Source organism: Sturnus vulgaris, chromosome 28 (assembly GCF_052056855.1).
Source record: "Sturnus vulgaris isolate bStuVul1 chromosome 28, bStuVul1.hap1, whole genome shotgun sequence".
NCBI classification, from domain to species: domain Eukaryota; kingdom Metazoa; phylum Chordata; class Aves; order Passeriformes; family Sturnidae; genus Sturnus; species Sturnus vulgaris.
Window position 1 is genome coordinate 384,657 of NC_142270.1, and position 17,728 is coordinate 402,384.

The following is a 17,728-nucleotide window of genomic DNA, read 5'->3' on the forward strand; positions in this document are numbered from 1 at the left end:
TTCTGATTCCTGCTGGAGACAGTGAAATTTCGCTGCCTGCCTTTGGTACTGTGTGATGGAAGAGACTCCATCGAATAGCACAAATGACCCAGGGGGCTTACATATCAAGAAATTCATCCTGGCTGCAAATGCAGGCAAACCCATTGATCTAAAAGGAAGTGTCCAAGGCCAGGCTGGACAGGGTTGGGAGCAACCCTGATAGTGGAAGGTACCCTTATCCTGCCCATGTCCCAGGATGGGCTTTAAGGTCCCTTCCAAGCCAAATCACTCTGTGATTCTGTGATTCCATGAAAAGCTGGATATTTGGTCAAGAGAAGGGAAATGTAACAGATAAACAGAAAGACGTGAACAGTCCTGGGTGCTCACTGACAGGCACAGCCAATTTCCTGCAGCTGCTGGGAATCACTGCTGTCACACAGGGTATGCCCACTTGGGCCAGGAAAGAAAAACAACAGGCTATCCAGAAAAATAAAAAAGTATCTGAAAAATAACAGGTCATTCAAAAAATCAAATAAAATCTGAAAAATAACAGGGTATTTTTTAAAAAAAGAAAAATACCCGAAAACCACCAGGTTATCCAAAACCAGCAGGTTCTCCCAAGCTGTCCTGGAACAAAGGAAAGGAAAGCAGCCCTGATTTCCTGCCTGTTTTCCCCCAGCCTCGCCCACTCCAGAGCCGGGAGTGCACTCCTAGCACCCGTCTGGGGCTGTAGTCACTAACTTTCTCACTAACTCCCCGCCCTGGACCCTCAGGGCCGGGACACGACCCCAAACCAGCGAGTTTGACCCCAAAATGCGGCTGGGACCGCACAGGGGCCAGGCTGTGGGGGGCGCCGAACCCGCCAGGGGGCGCCAACCGCCTCCCGATGGGGTTCCCCAAGCACCGCCCCTTTGTTCGGCCCCGCCCCATCCGGAACAAGCCCCGCCCCGTCATGCGGTCACGCTCACAGCCCCACCAAGCCCCGTCCCTGCGGGCCCCAAGCCTAGCCCCAAGGCTCAAGTCCCGCCCCGTCACGATCAGTCTCCGCCCCCTCTCCGTTCTCGCTCCCTCCCGGTCCCTTCTCGTTCTCGCGAGATCCGTGCCTAGAAGCGCCACTGCGGGCCGGGCCGGCGTTGAGGGGTTTGCCCGCCATGGAGGCGCCGCGGCCGGTACTGCTGCTCTTGGGGCTCCTGGGGCTCCTGCTGCTCCTGGGGATCCGCGAGGCGGGTGAGGTGCCGCTGGCACACCGGCAGGGGACCTGGGGAGGGGTCGCGGAGGGGCAGGGGACGAGGGACTATGGCAGGGGCAGGAGAGGGTAGCGAAGCGCTTGGGCCGGGGGTGGGTCAGGCACCACACTTGGTTTGCGGGGCCTCCTCTGCCCTTGGGGCCCTCCTGCGGGAGGGGTTCCTTGGGGTCTCGAGCTTCCCCCTCCCCCCCGAGGTCCTTCCTCTCTCTTGAGGTTCTCTTCCTCCTCTGCTCCCCCCTGGCTCCTGTGGCGTTTCCCCTCTTCCCCCAGCGGTTCCGCCGTCGTTCTCGGGGAATTTCCCCTCTGCTCTCCGGCTCTCAGCCCCCCCAGTGCCGACTGAGTGTGCTTCCCGTACTTGCCCACAGCAGAGACCTCGCAAATACATACCAGCGGATCTTCCACAGCACCTGAGGCAGGCGAGACAGGTGGAACAGCTGACATCCAGGAGCAGAGGAGCACGTCCCTAGAGAACGAAAACGAGCAGAAGGGTAAATCCAATGATGGTGACCTCCCAACAGACCTGAGCAGTGGGATCAGGGTGGATAAGAAGCAGAACACAAACGAGGAGCAGGACAGCAGTCTGACTGGAAATGGCAGCAATGAGGAGGAGGAGAAAAACGAAAAACTGAAAGGAAGCAGCGCGGGGGCTACTCAGGATGACCAAGGTGCAAATGAGACTAGTGAAAGCAGCAATGCAAGAGATGGGAGACAGGGACATGAAGGCCAGAACAGCAGCAGTGGTGGCCCAGGCAACACGGGCAGTGATGACCAGGGCAGTACAAGGACCAGCACTGCTGCCAAGGGCAACCCAAGCAGTGGCTCTGGTATCCAGAGCAGTATAGGAACTAGCAATGGTGACCAGGGTAATCCAAGCAGTGGCACTGGTGTCCAGGGCAGTACAGGGACCAGCAGTGGTGACCAGGGTAATCCAAGCAGTGGCACTGGTGTCCAGGGCAGTACAGGGACCAGCAGTGGTGACCAGGGTAATCCAAGCAGTGGCACTGGTGTCCAGGGCAGTACAGGGACCAGCAGTGGTGACCAGGGTAACCCAAGCAGTGGCACTGGTGTCCAGGGCAGTACAGGGACCAGCAGTGGTGACCAGGGTAATCCAAGCAGTGGCACTGGTGTCCAGGGCAGTACAGGGACCAGCAGTGGTGACCAGGGTAACCCAAGCAGTGGCACTGGTGTCCAGGGCAGTACAGGGACCAGCAGTGGTGACCAGGGTAATCCAAGCAGTGGCACTGGTGTCCAGGGCGGTACAGGGACCAGCACTGATGGCCAGGGCGGTACAGGGACCAGCACTGGTGGCCAGGGTAACCCAAGCAGTGACACTGGTGGCCAGCCTGACAACCACAACAATAGTGATAAGCAGAGCAAAGACCAGGACAGCAAAAACAGCCAGGATGGCAACCAGCCAGGCAGCCCCGGGAGGGAGGGCACCAAGGAGAACAGCAGTGACAAAAACAAGGCTGGCACCAGCAAGAGCAGTGATGACAACGGCCACGAAAACACAAATCTTAGCAACACTCAGGACAGTGCCAACAACGACCCGGGCAGCAGTGACAGGAACAGGGCTGGCACCCAGGGCAGCGAGGCCAGCAATGGGCACACAAACGGGGGCACCAGCCAAGGCAGCAGTGGTGGGCAGCAGGCTCAGACTGAGAGCCAGGGCACTGCTGGTGGCAAGCAGCCTCAGAGCCAGGACAATCCAGACAACTCCCAGGAGGACCAAAACGCTGTGGCACACTCCACTGTGGAGGGCGAGAGCTTTGTGAAAAATGAAGAAATCACTGCAGAGGACGTGGCCAATGCTGAGGAGGGCAGGGACAGCTCCTTGGACCAGGACAGAGGAAAGAGTGTTCCCTCTCTGCCCAGGGCTCACTCGGAGAACAGCCACTTCTTTGCCTATCTGGTGACCACAGCTATCATCGTTGCAGCCCTGTACGTGGCTTACCACAACAAACGCAAGGTGAGCGGCCCTTCTCAAACCCTGAGGGCTGGGATTGGGACCCGGATGGTTTCTCACCAGTATCTCCTAGTTTGGTTCATGTTCATGTGGTCCCACAGCAGTGGGAAGGAAGGGGATCGGATCTGGTGGAAACTGGGTGTTCTCAGCTCTGCTGCTGATTTTCAGCCAAGAGGTGAAGGGGTGTGAGATCCCTATATCGTTTCTCTGACAGTTTCCTACTGGCAGTTTTCTGTAGCAGATTGCACAAGATTGGTGTTGTGTTTCCCCACATAAAGCTGGTTTTGAGGGAAGAGAAGGAAAACAAATTCTTACTGTTTTCTACTTGTTGAGCAAACCTTATTATCTATCTTAGCTGGGGTCGAGTACTGGCATTTACATATTTCAAGTGCTCGATCACAGGAAAAGGGTTGCAGGAGCAGGTGAATGAAAAACCACAGGTGAGCCTGTGTAGGAAGCTGCTGTTCCACTCACCCTGTCTCAATTTTTCTCTCTCCAAAGATCATTGCTTTTGCTCTGGAAGGAAAAAGATCAAAAACTGGTCGAAGGCCCAAATCTGGTGATTATCAGAGACTGGATCAAAAGGTGAGACTCGGCCCAAAGTGGGGGTTGGCATGCCTGGTGTGTGTTGGAAATACAAAATATTGGCCCTTTGCATTAGGAAGGGCCCCAACTCAGTCAGTTTGGGAAAGCACAGTTTAGTGTTGAAACAGGGTTTTGCCAGGAAATGGAAAAAGTAAGACAGAGAATTGCTGGCAGAACTTACCCAGGGCACAGGTGGAACAATCTCGAGCTGGGCTGTGCTGAATGGCTTTGTCACTGATCCAAATGACTTGTCAGAGAGGATTTTAGTGGGAGAAGGATAGGATCTGTGGAGAAATCCCTTTCTTCTCTGCCTTGAAACCTTTTTCCACCTCTTGCCTTTCAAGGCAGATGTGCCTGTAGTTACTTTCTGCCATAGGAAGAGGAAAGGTAGGAAAACAAAGACAAGAGCTTGTGTTTGCTTTGGTAGCTTCTCAGCCCCCTCAAGTCTGGACAGAGCAGCAGAGTAATTCTGAGCTTTGAGGTAGTTCCAACCTTTGCTTTTGCCTTTCCAGATCTAGATTCCTCCTCAGATGATGACGGCCGCTGATGGGAATGCAGTGCTGCCACAGTTGGATTTCAGTCCATGGGAAGGAGAGGAAACGCTTTTTGTTTTGCACCTGCACCTTGATAAAACTTCTCACTTCCCTAGATTGCTCCTTTCCCAGCTGCCTTGTTTTTCCCCTGGGCATCTGGCTGCTGGAAAAGCCAGTCCTAGAACTGCACACCTAGAACTTCTGTGTCCCAATGCAATGGAATTTGCTATCTGCTGGACTGACCCCTCCTTTTGGGGGGAAAATTAAGGATCTGCTGCACAATGAGCCATGGGACTGTTCCTTGCCTGGGAACGAAGCTGCTTTGGTCTCCTCCTCCCCCTCTGTTCTCCATCTGTTGGGTTTGGATACTCAGGTTGGGAGCATGTGAGTTCTCTTGCGCTTGTTTGGAATTGACCCACCACAGACTCGGATTTGGGTTTTCTCTCCCTGATCAGTTTTCCAGTTCCACACCCAGATTCCCTTGTTCACACATGCTTTTGGCCATGCTGAAGCAGTTTTTGCGGTGTAGCTCAAAACCTTCATGCTCTATGCAGGTCTTTTCTCTCCCAGTCCTCCCAGTTCAGCTGTTTGCACTGGGGGTGTTGGTTGTGGTGTGGTGCTGAGGAGGACGGCGTCAGGCTGTGGAAGCTCCATGCCCTGCCAGGGTCAGGAATTCAAATGGGAAGGTTGCTTCCTCCCTCTTGTCAAGTGTAGGAAGGAAGGAATGTAAATCTCTGAGGAGTTTGGGATGAGTGACGCTCCCAATCCCTCCAGTTTTGTTGGACTGGTACTGGTCAGACTAAAGGCTGCCAAAGACATTGATGCCCCAGTTACACCTGTGAGGTGGTTTTCGTTCCTGTAGTTCCTCTCCCCAGAGGTTTGTTCAAGCTGAGATGTTTCTGTAGAGGGCACAAAGTACCTGCTTGGCTCCTGCTTTGGATTTTCCCAGGATAGGCAAAAAAAAAAACGGATTTGAGGAACCCAGAGGTCCTCACATGGGCACCCAACTGTGCCAGTCCCGCACTTGACGACTGACTGCACGGGAATAATCCCAGGATGGTTAAATTCCCTCCTGTGGGGCTTTTTTCTGGCCTTCCCAGGCTTGGGGACAATCAGCTCCTTGCCCTGTGGTCACCTTGGACAAGGGCAGAGCCATTTTCTGGTCACTGTGAAAGCTGCAGCTCTTGTTTTGATTTCCTAGTAGTTCATTCCAAGAGGGGAGAGAGGACTTGACCTTCTCCAAACCCTGAAATCATCCTTTCCCTTTTTGCTGGCTCTTTGCAAGCACGAGGAGCATGAGAGTCCCTCTTGGCTTTAAAGAGTTGTCAGAGTTTCCCTAGGAAACATCTAGGATGCTAAAAGGAGTTCCAGTAGTTGTTTTGGAGAACAGGAGGGTGGAGGGAAGGGAAACAGGGCTGGGAATGTAACTCTCGGAGAGAAGGGTGGGAACATCCTGCACCAAACCACCCTGCTCCAGAGCTCCTGTGGGATCAGCCAGGCTAGGGGGGCTGCTTTAGGGCAGGGTTGGGGAGGGGACACTGGCTTTTGGCTGGTGATAGCAGGGAGGCAAACCCTATTCCAGTGTGTGGAATTCCGTGTGTTTCTGGGCTGCTCCGGCCAGGCTTTTTGGAGTGTGTGGGCTTTTTGGAGTGTGAGTGCTCTATTCTTGCTTTGTCCTGTTGTTTGTCTATCTTTTTTTTTTTTTTTTTTAATTGAATGGTAATTTAGATTTTTTTTTTTTTTTTGGCCATCTACTTATTTTTCTATCCTGGGAGCTGTTTCAAATCCTCCCTTGCTCCAAGCTGTGGGAATCCCACCCTGCTGCCAATAGGGGAGGGAATATTTTGGACCTCAAACACCTCGATCCCAGGTTGAGCCAGGCACAAGCTCTTCAGGGTAATGAGGACACACCTCACAGCTCTGGGAAGCACTGGGTGTGGGGAGAGGCAGATCTCACACCAGGCTGAATTGGGGGGTTTTCCTCCAAAATCTCCCTGCCAGCACTTCCCAAGGCTGGTGTGTTCTACCAACAGTCCGGGCTGCCCCAAAGCTCTGGGAATTGCTCCCAGTTTCTTGAGTTTTATGGTGTTCACGTGACGTATCCCAAAGCGGTCAAGGTGCAGAGAACCTTTCCCTTTGGACATGCATGTTTTCCATGGATGGTGTCTGTTGGTACAGAGGGGCTTTTTGCCAAATACTCCTACTTTTTTGGGCTTGAACCAGCACATGATTTGTTTTCTGCTGCAGTGAAATGCACTTTGCTTGGAACGATCAGAATTTTTTACAGTTCTTTGTACATTTTTTTATTTCCTGTGTGGTGAAATCAGTAAATGGATTTTTAAAGACCCAAGAAAGGTTGAGTTTTCACTTCTCTCTTGGTTTTGTTTTTGTCATGTTTTTTGCATGGTTTTCATTGACACCTGGCACCAAAGGTGCATAGTGGCTCCTCTTTATGCAAAACAATTCGATTTTGATAAAAACACCTGTTTTTGTGGAACTGTTTGTGCTCAGAGCTCCGTGTGCAGCCGGAAGGAGCCTAGACAGGCCCAGGCCAGAGCGGATTTGAAGTTTCCAGTCTGCTTTCCAGGGCCCAGTATCAGCCCAGTTCCACGGGGGCTAGCACTGGGTGATGTGAGGTCAGGGCCCAAGAGGAGATTAAACTGCTCTGAACAGAGCTTAGTCGTGAGCTCTCTTCTTGGATTTCTTCTTTCTCCTCCAGAGAGCCCCAGAGGGCAATCCCGGGACATCTCAGCTTGTTGGAGCAGCAGCAGCTGGGAGATGGGAAAGAGAGTGGTGTGGCTGCTGCTGCTGCCAGCCACCTGTGGAACGGGAAGAGGAGGTGCCCGATCCCAAGCACACGGTGAGGCTACTTCTGCAGAATATTTCCTGCAGAGAATGGAAGAAACTCCCTCCTTTTCCCTAAAAGGAGGAAATCCCGCCTTCCACTCCCTTTCAGTCCCGACAGTGGCTAATAGGCCAGGCTGGGAACAGGGAGGGCCACTGGTTTCCCTGGGCCCTCCTAGGGAACTGACTGGGGTTACTGACAATTTGCAGGAGGAAAAAAGGGTGAAAATGGGGGATTAAATGAAGAATCTTGTGGGGATGTGCGGTTACAGACCCTCCAGTTTCAAGCCTTGCTGCAAGGGGCTCAAAGCACTGCTCTGCTCTGTGTCCTTAGGGTGATTTCCCAAAAAAACCCCACTGCATTGTGCTTCAAGGGCTCCCTGAATCCCTTACCTGCTCTCACCCTGATCTGAGAGGGCTGGAAAGGCCCTAGAATACTTTGGCAGGCAGAGTAGGTGTAGTGGGGCAGGAACAGCCCCTCAGGTCAGGTCCTGTCCCTGGGTGCAGGAAGCAGTGGGAGTGTCCCAGGGGTGGGGAGTGCCCATGGGGTCATGCCCGGGAGTCAAAGTCCAGGAGTGCAAATAATGTCAAATAAAATCAGAAATGCTTTGCCAGCTGGGTTGGTCTCTCCTTATTGGGGCTGGATTGCTGAGACATTCCGATAGAGGCAGTTTAGCAGAGAAGCCCGCAGGGTGCAGGAGGTTTCATGCATGAGAAACTGGGCACTGGACTGGGGGCTGGGCTTGGATCTCTGCCCTTCAACCCTCCTGCTCCTGCACTGGAGAGTGCTGCCAGCTGGGGCTTGGGCTCTGCTCCTAGGGAACAGGGACAGGACAAGAGGAAATTACCTCAAACTGTGCCAGGAGAGGTTCAGGTTGGATATTGGGAAGATTCCTCTAAGGAAACAGCAGTTCAGGCCTGGCACAGCCCAGGGCAATGCTGGAGTCCCCATCCTTGGGAGGATTTAGCAGCTGTGTAGATGTGGTACATGGGGACATGGGTCAGGGGTGGCTTTGGCAGTGCTGGGGGAGCAGTTGGACTTGATGGTCTCAGGGCTTTTCCAACCCAAATGATTCCATGGTTTTGTGAAATGCTATTACGTCCACTCCCTGACCTCAATGAACCCAACCTGCAAACCATGGTAACCACATCAGGTTTATTTTATCTTCTTTTGCTGGAAGCTTTGAATCTTGCACGGCCTCCTGAGCAAACACATGAACCTGAGCTGATCTCACAGCAGGTATTTTCCTTACGGGCAGGACACTAGCTAAGTACACACATCAGCTTTGCCTATGTAAGACAGATTCCATGGCCTGGGAAGGCTTGTTTGGATTTGATAAACCACCAAAATGATTGAGATGGCATTTGCAAGGTTGGAGCTCTTTGGGTTGAGAAAAGCAGGAGGAGAGGCAGGTTTGGGTCTCCTCGGAGCTGTGGGAGCCATGGGGATGCTGCTGGGGGGAAGGTTGGGTGTCACTGCACTGTTCTGTGCCTAAGTCAGCTGGTTTTGCTCTGCAGAGTTCCCTGGGAAGAGGACCTGGCTTGTTAAACCCTCCCCCCAACAGCTCTGGTGCTTCTAGGTTGAACTGCTCACCTTCACAGAGGAATTTTTGGGTGGTATTCCTGTAACTTGTCCCTTTCTCTCCATGTGTGACAGGGAACAAGCTGCTGCTGGTCACCCCTCAGGTTTTCCCCCTCAGGACCCCTCTGTCCTGAGAAGAACAGATGTCTCCAACAGGTTGGGAGTGAGGCAGGGCTTCGGTGCCCACCCTCCAGGACCCTGCAGGAATGTGGGGAAAGGATGCACAGCCTGCAGGGTGAAAGGAAGGAAAAGAACACTGGCTGTGCTCTGGCCCTGCTTCGTCCTATTTTTACTGCAAAAGGAAACTCTTCTGGCTGATATTGGTATATTAGGGCCTCTTCCTTACTTGCGCTGCAGGTGAACATCACTGTGGTCCAGGGAGGGATGGGAAGGTAGTCAGAGGTTCCACCTGGATCAGCCTCCAGGTCTGCACTGTCACACTCCACAGCCTGTGGGGAGAAGGGCCACCTTGAGCTCCCCCACTTATGCTCTCTGGGGGCCTTGGGGTTTCCCTGGAGGCCTCTAACCCCAAACAAGAATCCATGGCTTAGGAGGGACCTTACAAACCACCCAATCCCATCCCTGCCTTGGGCAGAGACATCTTCCACTGTCCCAGCCTGCTCCAAGCCCCGTCTAGCCTGGCCTTGGACAATTCCAGGGATCCAGGGGCAGCCACAGCTTCTCGGGGCAACTTCACCAGGTGCCAGGGCCTCCTCACCTTCACAGTGAAGAATTTCCTCCCAATATCCCATCCATCCCTGCCCTCTGGCAGTGGGAAGCCATTCCCTGTGTTCTGTCCCTAGTCCCTCTCCAGCTCTCCTGGAGCTCCTTTAGGCTCTGGAAGGGGCTCTGAGCTCTCCCTGGAGCCTTCTCTTCTCCAGGTGAACATTCCCAGCTCTCCCAGCCTGGTTCCAGAGCAGAGGGGCTCCAGCCCTTGGAGCAGCTCCATGGCCTCCTCTGGACTCACTCCAGAAGCTCCACACCCCTCTGGTGTTGGACCCAGAGCTGGAGGAAGCTCTGCAGGTGGGGTCTCACGTGGGCTGCAGGGCTGCAGCTGCTGGAGGTGCCCAGAGCAGTCTCCTCAGTTCACTGCTGTGCCCAGGGCACACCAGCGTGGATTCCCCAGGGGGTTAACTCTGGGTGATCTCTTTGCAGAGCTCACCTTCTCTGCAAATTCCATCCCATCACTGAATTATCTCTTTGCTCAGTGATCTAATCCTCTTTGCCAGATCAGCCTTCAAGCCTCTTTCCAGGGCTCCTTTCCAGCACGGTCACACTATTCCCTGCTCAGTCACACTGCTCCCTGCTCAGGAACTAGCTCTGGGGTTTATTTTTCTCCTACTCCATCAGCAGCTCACATCTGGGCTTCTCCCAGCCTTGCCCCGGGGTGATGCTGTCCCCAAACATCACTGTGATTGGACTTCAAGTCAACTTTTATGAATTCATTGACATCCAGTTGGTGTCTGGGAGGAATATTTGCTCCCAGTGATGTCCTGTGTCGTGGCATACAGTGTGATTTCAGCCCCAGCAGTCCAAAGAGTACAAACCACTGGGAGACATGGGGACACGGGATGACCGAGGCTGTACCCTGAAGGAGAGACACCTGTAGGGATGGTGGGGGGGCTGCAGTGAGCAAGGAGACTTCAAGATCAGTGAAAGCATCAAAAAAGAGGCATGGAGCATAAAAGAATTGGGATGGAGGGCTGTGGTGGGAAGCTGGGAAGTGAGGAAAGGATCATGGAGGGAACAAAACCCACAGTTAAACCAGCAGTTCAAAACCTCATGCTGTGCCAGTCCAATACTGCCCAAACCCAGCAAAATGTGGGGAAATTCTCACCCAGAAGCTGCTTTACCTGGACAAAGATGTTTCAGGGAATTTTGGTGAGCACTGGGCACTTCTCCTGTGATCAAATCTGGAAAACCTGTGTCAGTTTCATGGGCTTTGAGCCACAGCCCAAGGTGCCCTGATGCTCACCAAGGATTTACTGTGCTCACAGCAGTACTCCCCAGTACTGGGAATTCCTTCTTCCCATGGCTGTCAGCTCCAAGGAGGTGGGAGGTAAATCCACATTGGCCAGCTGGTTTTCCTCACTTGGGTTCCAAATTTATGGCTGTTCTGCCATTATTCCTCCCCAAAACTTGGCTAGGGCAGGACAAACCCCCAGCAACACGTTCACAATGTGATGGGGCTGTCCCTTCCTCTTTCCCTTCTTGTTCCACTTTCCATTCTGCCTTCCCTTCCCCTTCTTTTCTCCCTCAAAACCCCCAGCCCCATTGACCCATCATGAGGTACAAATCCCAGGATCATTATTACTATTTTATTACTTCCAGTCTCACGTGCTTCCCTTTCCATCTGGAGAGGACTTTGATCCTGTTCCCAAGCTTTTACCAGCAGACAGAAGGACTTTGTTGCTGCTAAAGGCGCGTGTGCGTGTGCCACGGATACCTTGGGGCAATGCGGGGAGAGCAGCACCCAAACATTGGGAATACTGGGGAGCTAGGGTCCTGCTGCTCCCAGGAATGATTCTGGAAGCACTGGACAGCCTGCAAGTGCCACTGCTCTCAGACAGCTCTGGGGCTGCAGGTGGAGGTCAGTGATCCCAATGGGATCAGGCAGCTGCTGGTACCATGGGAGCTGCTGGGTCATGCTGGTACCTGCTGGTGCCACCTGTTTTGGGGTTATCTTGACTTCTCTCCTGGCCACGACAGCTCTTGGAGATTCCCTTCATGGCCAGGGACCAGTGCTGGACATCATGGTGGAAGGGGATGCATTTTTTGGTGGGGGTGAGGTCCAACACAATCTGTCTGGGAATGGGAACAGCATCTTCCTGGATTGAAATCCCTCGGTGTGGCATAGAGATGGATCTGCTACAGGTGCATGACAGCTGAGAGTGAGGTGGGGGTGATGTGGTGGGGAGCAGGGGTCCATGGTGCTGGGACAGCAAGCTTTAGTCTCCCTTCTTGGAGTTGGTGGCCTGCAAGCGCATCTTCAGCCGCGCCACGTCCACATAGAGGTTGCGCTTGAGGATGGTGCTGGCGCAGATGAGGGCTCCTTGCAGGGCTCCCATGAAACCCCCCAGGCACAAATCCTGTCCTGAAAGGAGGGAGCAGCAGATGTGGTCCCCTTGTGAGCAGCCCTCACTCCCCATTTCATCTCAGCCAACCATCAGTGGTGGTTTGGGCATCACCTTCTCCACCTTCCAGCTGCCCCCACACCATCCCTGGGGTCTGAACTCACAACCCCCTACCTGTCTGACCTTTCCTTGTCTCAGCAGGAAAAAGGCCTCATCCTTCCCCATTATGCACTGGGCAAGGAGAAAACTCCCAGAGCTGGAGGAGCACAGCTCTTTCCTCCTCCCCTTGGGACCATGGAACTCTGCTTTTCCAGGCTTTATTCCATTGCCCCACAGTGGCTCTTCCCTTTATACCATTTCAGGATTTAAGGTTTTCTCCCCCCTACCCCGCTCCCCCAGAGCTATCCTCATCTGAGGACGCTAGTGGCCCTGTCACCTGTCAGGTAGAGGCCAGGCACAGCCGTCTCTGCCCGCATGGTGGCAATGGTTTCGACCTGCAGGCGGGGTATGCCGTGGTCGGTGCCATAGAACTCCCCGTGGGGACTGGCGATGTAGTGCTGGTTGGTGAGGGGAGTCCCACCCGAGAGGTACTCGATCTGCAGGGGGACAGGGACAGGGTGGTCTGCAGGGGCAGCAGGACAGGGGGCCACTGCAGGAACTGGGTGTGGGGGCTAAGGGCTGGGACAGGTTTCCTCGCAGACCCTGGGGTGGTGGATCTGGTCAGGTTTTGTCACAGGATTGTTCTGGAGGACCATCCTGCGATGGTCATGCAGGTCTGCCCAGGGTGAATGGGGCTTGGAGAAACCTGGTCCAGTGGCAGATGTCCCTGCTCATGACGGAGTGGAACTGGATGAGCTTTAAGTTCTTTTCCAACCCAAACCATTCCATGACTCCATGGCCATTGAGTAGGTAGAGGGGACCCGGAGAGGAGTTGGAGGAGGACCCCTGAACCCTGTGTTTCCTCACCCGGCCCTCAATGCGAGGGTAGAGCTTGAAGACAGTCTGCATGATAGCATCCACAAAAGTCTTCTTCAGGTCCTCATAGTCATCCCCCCGCTTGTGGACCTGCTTGTCCTTCCACTCCTCGAACCACTCATACCTGGCGAAGGTGACAATGGCCAGCGTGGATTTACCTGCAGGAGGACAAGGCTGGGGTGTTCGTCCCTTTGCCCACCCTGTCGCTGCCCCAAACCCTCCCTATCCAAACCCAGGAGATGTCCTCAGATCTTTGGGGTTCCATGTCCTTCATCCAGGTATCCCAAAGACGGCATTCCATGAGCTCTACACTCAGCAGCTTTGGATAGCTGAGTAGAAACTCATTGTTTGGGATCACCAAACCCCAGCAAGAGGTTTGAAGCCACTTACAAGCATTTGGGTGTCAGCTTTACCTGGGTGCCTCATTTGCCAGGTGGGGTCCTTGGCTGATGGCGAGGTGACAAAGAGGAGAGGGATGTTGTTGGCAGCTTCTTCTCTGGATGAAGCCAGGTAGCGCTTCATGCTGCATAAGAGGGAAGGGCTGAGCTGGAGTTCAGCGTGCACCTTCCCCAGAATTCTCCTTACGGCCAAATCCCCATTTTCTGAGTCACTGCCCAGGAATTAATCTCCTTATGCTCAATGAAGCACATCCAAGGTGAAGCCAAACCTACATTCCATCCAGATCGCTCCCTGGGAACATGAAGTAGTTGATGGGTTCCAGCCCCAACTCTTCCCTCGAGCCGTTGAGGCCAACGAAGACAGTGAAACCCCCCTCACCGGGGGTCACCATGCGGAGCTGGGACTGGATCTCTGCAGTGTGGAGGGAATAAGGGGAATTAGGGGGAAATGAGGTTTTTCTGAGATTTTCAGATACAAAGAAGTGGTTTCTCCAATCCTGGTCCTTTCCCACCAAACCCTGACCCTTCCCACCCACACAACCATCCCCCTTCCACCCCCTTCCACCCCCTTCCATCTAACTGTGCCCCTTCCCAAGCACCTCTGTCCCCTTCCACCCACCCACCCAGAAGATTTTCTGGCAATCCAACTTCAAGTGGACATTCCATCAACTTCCACAAATTTTGGGGTCCTGCACTGTTTTTTTTATGAAATCCTGACAACCCAGGACTTTGCAAACTACAGTCAATTTGGGCCAATTAATTCAAGGTTAATAAAACGCCTGTGAAGAAATGAGCGGCCATTGCTGGGTTTTGAGGGCTGTGGCACAGGAGCAACAGGGGCTTTGCCAGTGCTAATTGATAAATCCGCTTTCCATGCGGCTCAGGATGGGATTAATGCCACAACCCCGCCGGAGCCCAGCGCTGACGTGGTACCCGGCAGAGCCCGCGCCTCCGCCGGCAGCAGCCTCTCATAGGTGTTGAAGATCCCAGCATCCGAAATGATCACGGGAGCAAAGATATCCACCGAATCTTGGCCTTTTTTGACGCTCACGCCTGGGAGGGAAAATCCAGACGGAGAAGAATGAGGTGCTGGTGAGAGGAACCCCACTTTGGGGAGCAGCCCCACACCCTGTCCCAGGCTGGGGCTCACCGCAGGCTCTGCCCTGGGTGTCCAGCAGGATCCTCTGCACCGGTGCCTTCCCAAACACATTGCCTCCAGCCTTCCGGATCACAGGAATGGTGTGGAAGGCAATTTCCCCAGCCCCACCCTTGGGGTACGAGGCACCATGGAGGAAGTGGTTCACTAGGATGCTGTGCATGGAGAAGCTGGCCTTGGAGGGGAGCACACCTGGGAAAAGAGGCAGTCGAGGTGGGTTTGAGCAAATCATGGGTTTGGAGCTTATCCTAAGTATTTTAGGATGAGGAACACCCTGGACATGACACTGAGGGGAAGGTGAGGAACCTGAAGGAGTAGCAAGGACATCAGGTGTGGGTGTCCCAATGGCAAAGCCCGTGATCATCAACCTGACCAAGTCATGGGGAGCTGTGAGCAAAGCCCAGGCAATGGGGTGGAGGGAAGGGGAAGGCTCAGGAACATTCCCTTGCACAGGAAGGATGTCACCCCATGGGGAAGATGAAGAATGCAGAGGGAAAGAGATGGAGATGAGCAGTGGGGACATGTCACCTGCCAGTGACTTGGGGACAAGGATGCTGACAAAGCATCCACCACAGCATCCCTGCAAACCCTCCAAAAGGTAAAAAAGGGGTTCTTACCTTTTGTTCTGTTTCTAAAGGGTTTAACGTCATCCCAGGGCCTCTTGGTCACCTACCGTAAGTGGGGAACATGTAGCTGAGGACAGCCCGGAGCTCAGGGTTGGGGGTGAGACCATCCACCACCTCCTTGAGGCTGCGTGAGGCCAGATGGGAAAAGGAGCAGAGACGTGGGAGCAGCCTGGAGCGGATCAGGAGCCCAGTCAGGAACCGCGGGAGCATCTTCAGGATCCCCAGCAGCACAACCCCGCGGCCAGCACTCTGTGGGGAGAGCCAGGGGCTCAGACACGCCCCAAAGATGCTCCAAAGCATTTTTTCCCTTTAAATTCACTGCCAGGCATCCTGGGGGGCCGTGGGCAAGGGGAGTACTGGCTCCCTCAAAAAGCTTCCCTTAAAAAGCTTCCTTTAAGAAATGCTTCCCCAAAAAAGTTCCTAAAAAAAATGGTTCTTCAAAATAACTTCCTTAAAGAACTCTGCCCCAGCTCCTTAAAGAACTTCTTCGTTGTAGGAATCTCCCCCAAAACACCTTTGATGCTGCATTTTTGAGGCAGAAAGGGACAATCTCACATGTGTTTCCCAAAGCTTTTGGGGTGATGCCGTTATTCCCTGTGGGTGCCCAGTATCCAGGTGCCAGGGGCTTCCCCTCCTTATGTGACTCCCCAAATCCAAACTCCCCTCGTTTTATCCCACCCAGATCCGCCTCTACCTTCACCAATCGCTGGAACTCATCGATGGCTGCCACCTCCCCAGGGAACTGCTCCTTCAGCCTCTGGAAATACTCCCTCTTCCCAGAATGGATGTGGAAGGTCTTGCCAGTACCCTGGGGGTCCCCCAAAACCACGGCATCGTAGGTGGCCGGGAGCGGGGACCACTCCAGCTGCCCATCTGTCAGCTGGTCCACCAGGAATCGCATCAAGGAGCCCTCCTCCATCTGCCCCACATAGTGGATCCCTAAAACAGACATTTCTTCCTTTATTTTCCTCTTTTTTCCTTTATTTTCACGGTTTTTTTTCCTTTATTTTCCCACCCCAGGACACACCAAACCCACCTCTTACTTATCCATCCCCACCCCATCAGCTCCATGTGAAAAGGGAAAATATGGGACATGCGTGCCTCCAAACTGGGGTGAATGGCACCGACCATAGTGGTTTTTGCTGGTAATTTTGGCATTTTGTTACATTTTGCTATTCATCTCTGCTGTAAATAATTAATCCCGGAGATTCGGGGACATGCAGAACCAGGCTTTATCTTGCCACAAGTTTACCAGCAAGATGTGTCCTGAGGTGACATCCCCCATGCTGGGAATTTCATAGGGGCTGGATATGGGGAATTTGAGGGGTTTGATATCCTACACGCAGAGGATTTTGGGGGTGAAGAGCAGGAAAATGGTTTGTCTAATGCAAGGTGTGTGCTGGGGAGCCCTGGTCCTCACCCCAATGGGTGCGATTCCCACTCTGAGGGTATCCCATGCCCCTCCCTTGAACCTGGGGGGAATTTGAGGAATCGTACCAGTGTCAAACTCAAAGCCTTTCTCGGTGAAAGTGTGGCAGCATCCCCCCAGTTTCCCGTGCTGCTCCAGCACCAGCACGCGCCAGCCAGCCTTAGCCAGCAGCGCAGCAGCCGCCAGGCCACCGATGCCGCTGCCCACCACGATGGCATCGAGCTTCTGGGGCACCTTCTCTGCCGAGAACACTGCGGGGAAAGGGGGGCGTCACTGAGGGGAGCACCCCACAGCACGGAGGACCCCCGAAATCACGGTGAGGAGGTGGCACCGCGGGGGTGACACTGGGGGGTGGCAATGTCACTCCGGGGGGCTAATGAATGCTGTCGCAGGTGGAGATGCTGTCCTGGGGGGCAAAGAAACCCTGGGCTGTTGATGCCACCCCGGGGTTTAATCCCGCCGGGTGGGTTGATGCCCCTGGGGGTCCCGTACCTGTCTTGACGACAGTCCTGCGCACAGCCTTGTCGGTGACGAGTGGGGCGGGCGGGCGCCGGGTGTCGGTGGCGAAGGGGTTGCGGCTGCCCGGGACCCGCGGGAGCAGGAGGAAGAGGAGGGGGAGGAGGACGACGAGGAGGAGGAGAAGGGGGGCGAGGAAGAGCAGCGCCTGCAACCACATGGTGCTGCGCCCTCCGGCTGTGGGAGCCCCGCGCTGCCCCGCGGAGCCGAGAACAGCGGCGAGACCTGCGAGGACAGCAGGAACAGTCACAGAGGGGACGGGGTGGTGGCTCCGGCACTGGGCGGGGGGACCGCGGGGAGGAGCGGGGGCGGGCACTGGGAGCTGGGACTGAGCACTGGGAACGGGCACTGCAATTCTCGGGGCTGGAAACAGGAAATAGGAAGCAGGCACTGGGTACTGGGAGCTGGGACTGCGAAGTGGCATTGGGCACCGGCAGCTGGTCCTGGACACTGGGAGTTGGGCCTAGGCACTGCGATTCTGGGAGCTAGAAACAGGAAATAGGAAGCAGGCACTGGGAGCCGGGACTGGGACCTGGCACTGCTATAGTGGGAGCTGGCAGTGGCATACTGGGAGCTGGGACTGGGAAGTGTCACTGGGCACTGGGAGGTGGGACTGTGCAGTGAGAGCTGACACTGGGCACCAGGAGCTGGCACTGGGAGCTGGCGACAGCGGGAGTTGGCACTGGGATAATGGGAGCTGGGACTGGCATACTGGGAGCTGGGAACTGAAACGGGGCGCTGGCAAGCTGGCACTCGGTGCTGGGACTGGTCGCCCCGGTGCAGATCCCGGAAGCCCCGAGTCCCGCTCCGGACACCGGC

General features: G+C 54.6%; 2 protein-coding genes across 5 annotated transcripts; one reads left to right on the plus strand and one right to left on the minus strand.

Annotated features, from left to right (window-relative positions):
* The first annotated feature begins 1,051 nt into the window (after positions 1-1,051).
* Positions 1,052-7,767, plus strand: TGOLN2 (trans-golgi network protein 2). Of its 3 annotated transcripts, XR_015808642.1 has the most exons (5): positions 1,052-1,206; positions 1,591-3,194; positions 3,693-3,776; positions 4,289-4,693; positions 7,029-7,767. XR_015808642.1 is itself a non-coding variant. In XM_088179925.1 (4 exons), the coding sequence occupies exons 1-4, from the start codon at positions 1,131-1,133 to the stop codon at positions 4,292-4,294; spliced, it is 1,770 nt and encodes a 589-aa protein (XP_088036051.1). In that variant the 5' UTR covers positions 1,052-1,130; the 3' UTR covers positions 4,295-7,767. The 3 variants fall into 3 exon arrangements, 2 of the variants coding, with proteins under 2 accessions (XP_088036051.1, XP_088036052.1); XM_088179925.1 differs by having other exon boundaries at positions 4,289-7,767; XM_088179926.1 differs by having other exon boundaries at positions 1,077-1,206; positions 1,594-3,194; positions 4,289-7,767.
* A 3,272-nt stretch (positions 7,768-11,039) lies between these two features.
* RETSAT (retinol saturase) lies at positions 11,040-17,168 on the minus strand. 2 transcript variants are annotated; one of them, XM_014891419.2, is made up of 11 exons: positions 16,886-17,161; positions 16,462-16,644; positions 15,659-15,903; positions 15,012-15,213; positions 14,333-14,530; positions 14,116-14,235; positions 13,456-13,594; positions 13,198-13,307; positions 12,776-12,942; positions 12,246-12,405; positions 11,040-11,829 (listed from the first exon to the last, which is right to left on the minus strand). In XM_014891419.2, exons 1-11 carry the CDS (start codon positions 17,067-17,069, stop codon positions 11,684-11,686), a joined length of 1,854 nt encoding a protein of 617 aa, XP_014746905.1. In that variant the 5' UTR covers positions 17,070-17,161; the 3' UTR covers positions 11,040-11,683. The 2 variants fall into 2 exon arrangements, with proteins under 2 accessions (XP_014746905.1, XP_088036049.1); XM_088179923.1 differs by lacking the exon at positions 12,246-12,405 and having other exon boundaries at positions 16,886-17,168.
* Between the last annotated feature and the right edge of the window lie 560 nt (positions 17,169-17,728).

Excerpts from the sequence above, each read along its gene's own strand:
- TGOLN2 (XM_088179925.1), top strand. The coding sequence starts at position 1,131 with ATGGAGGCGCCGCGGCCGGTACTGCTGCTCTTGGGGCTCCTGGGGCTC. Across the intron at positions 1,207-1,590 it reads CCTGGGGATCCGCGAGGCGG|CAGAGACCTCGCAAATACAT; the intron begins GTGAGGTGCCGC and ends ACTTGCCCACAG. Across the intron at positions 3,195-3,692 it reads CTTACCACAACAAACGCAAG|ATCATTGCTTTTGCTCTGGA; the intron begins GTGAGCGGCCCT and ends CTCTCTCCAAAG.
- RETSAT (XM_014891419.2), bottom strand. The coding sequence starts at position 17,069 with ATGTGGTTGCAGGCGCTGCTCTTCCTCGCCCCCCTTCTCCTCCTCCTC. Across the intron at positions 13,595-14,115 it reads GGAGGCGCGGGCTCTGCCGG|AGATCCAGTCCCAGCTCCGC; the intron begins GTACCACGTCAG and ends TCCACACTGCAG. Across the intron at positions 12,943-13,197 it reads CTGGCAAATGAGGCACCCAG|GTAAATCCACGCTGGCCATT; the intron begins GTAAAGCTGACA and ends GTCCTCCTGCAG.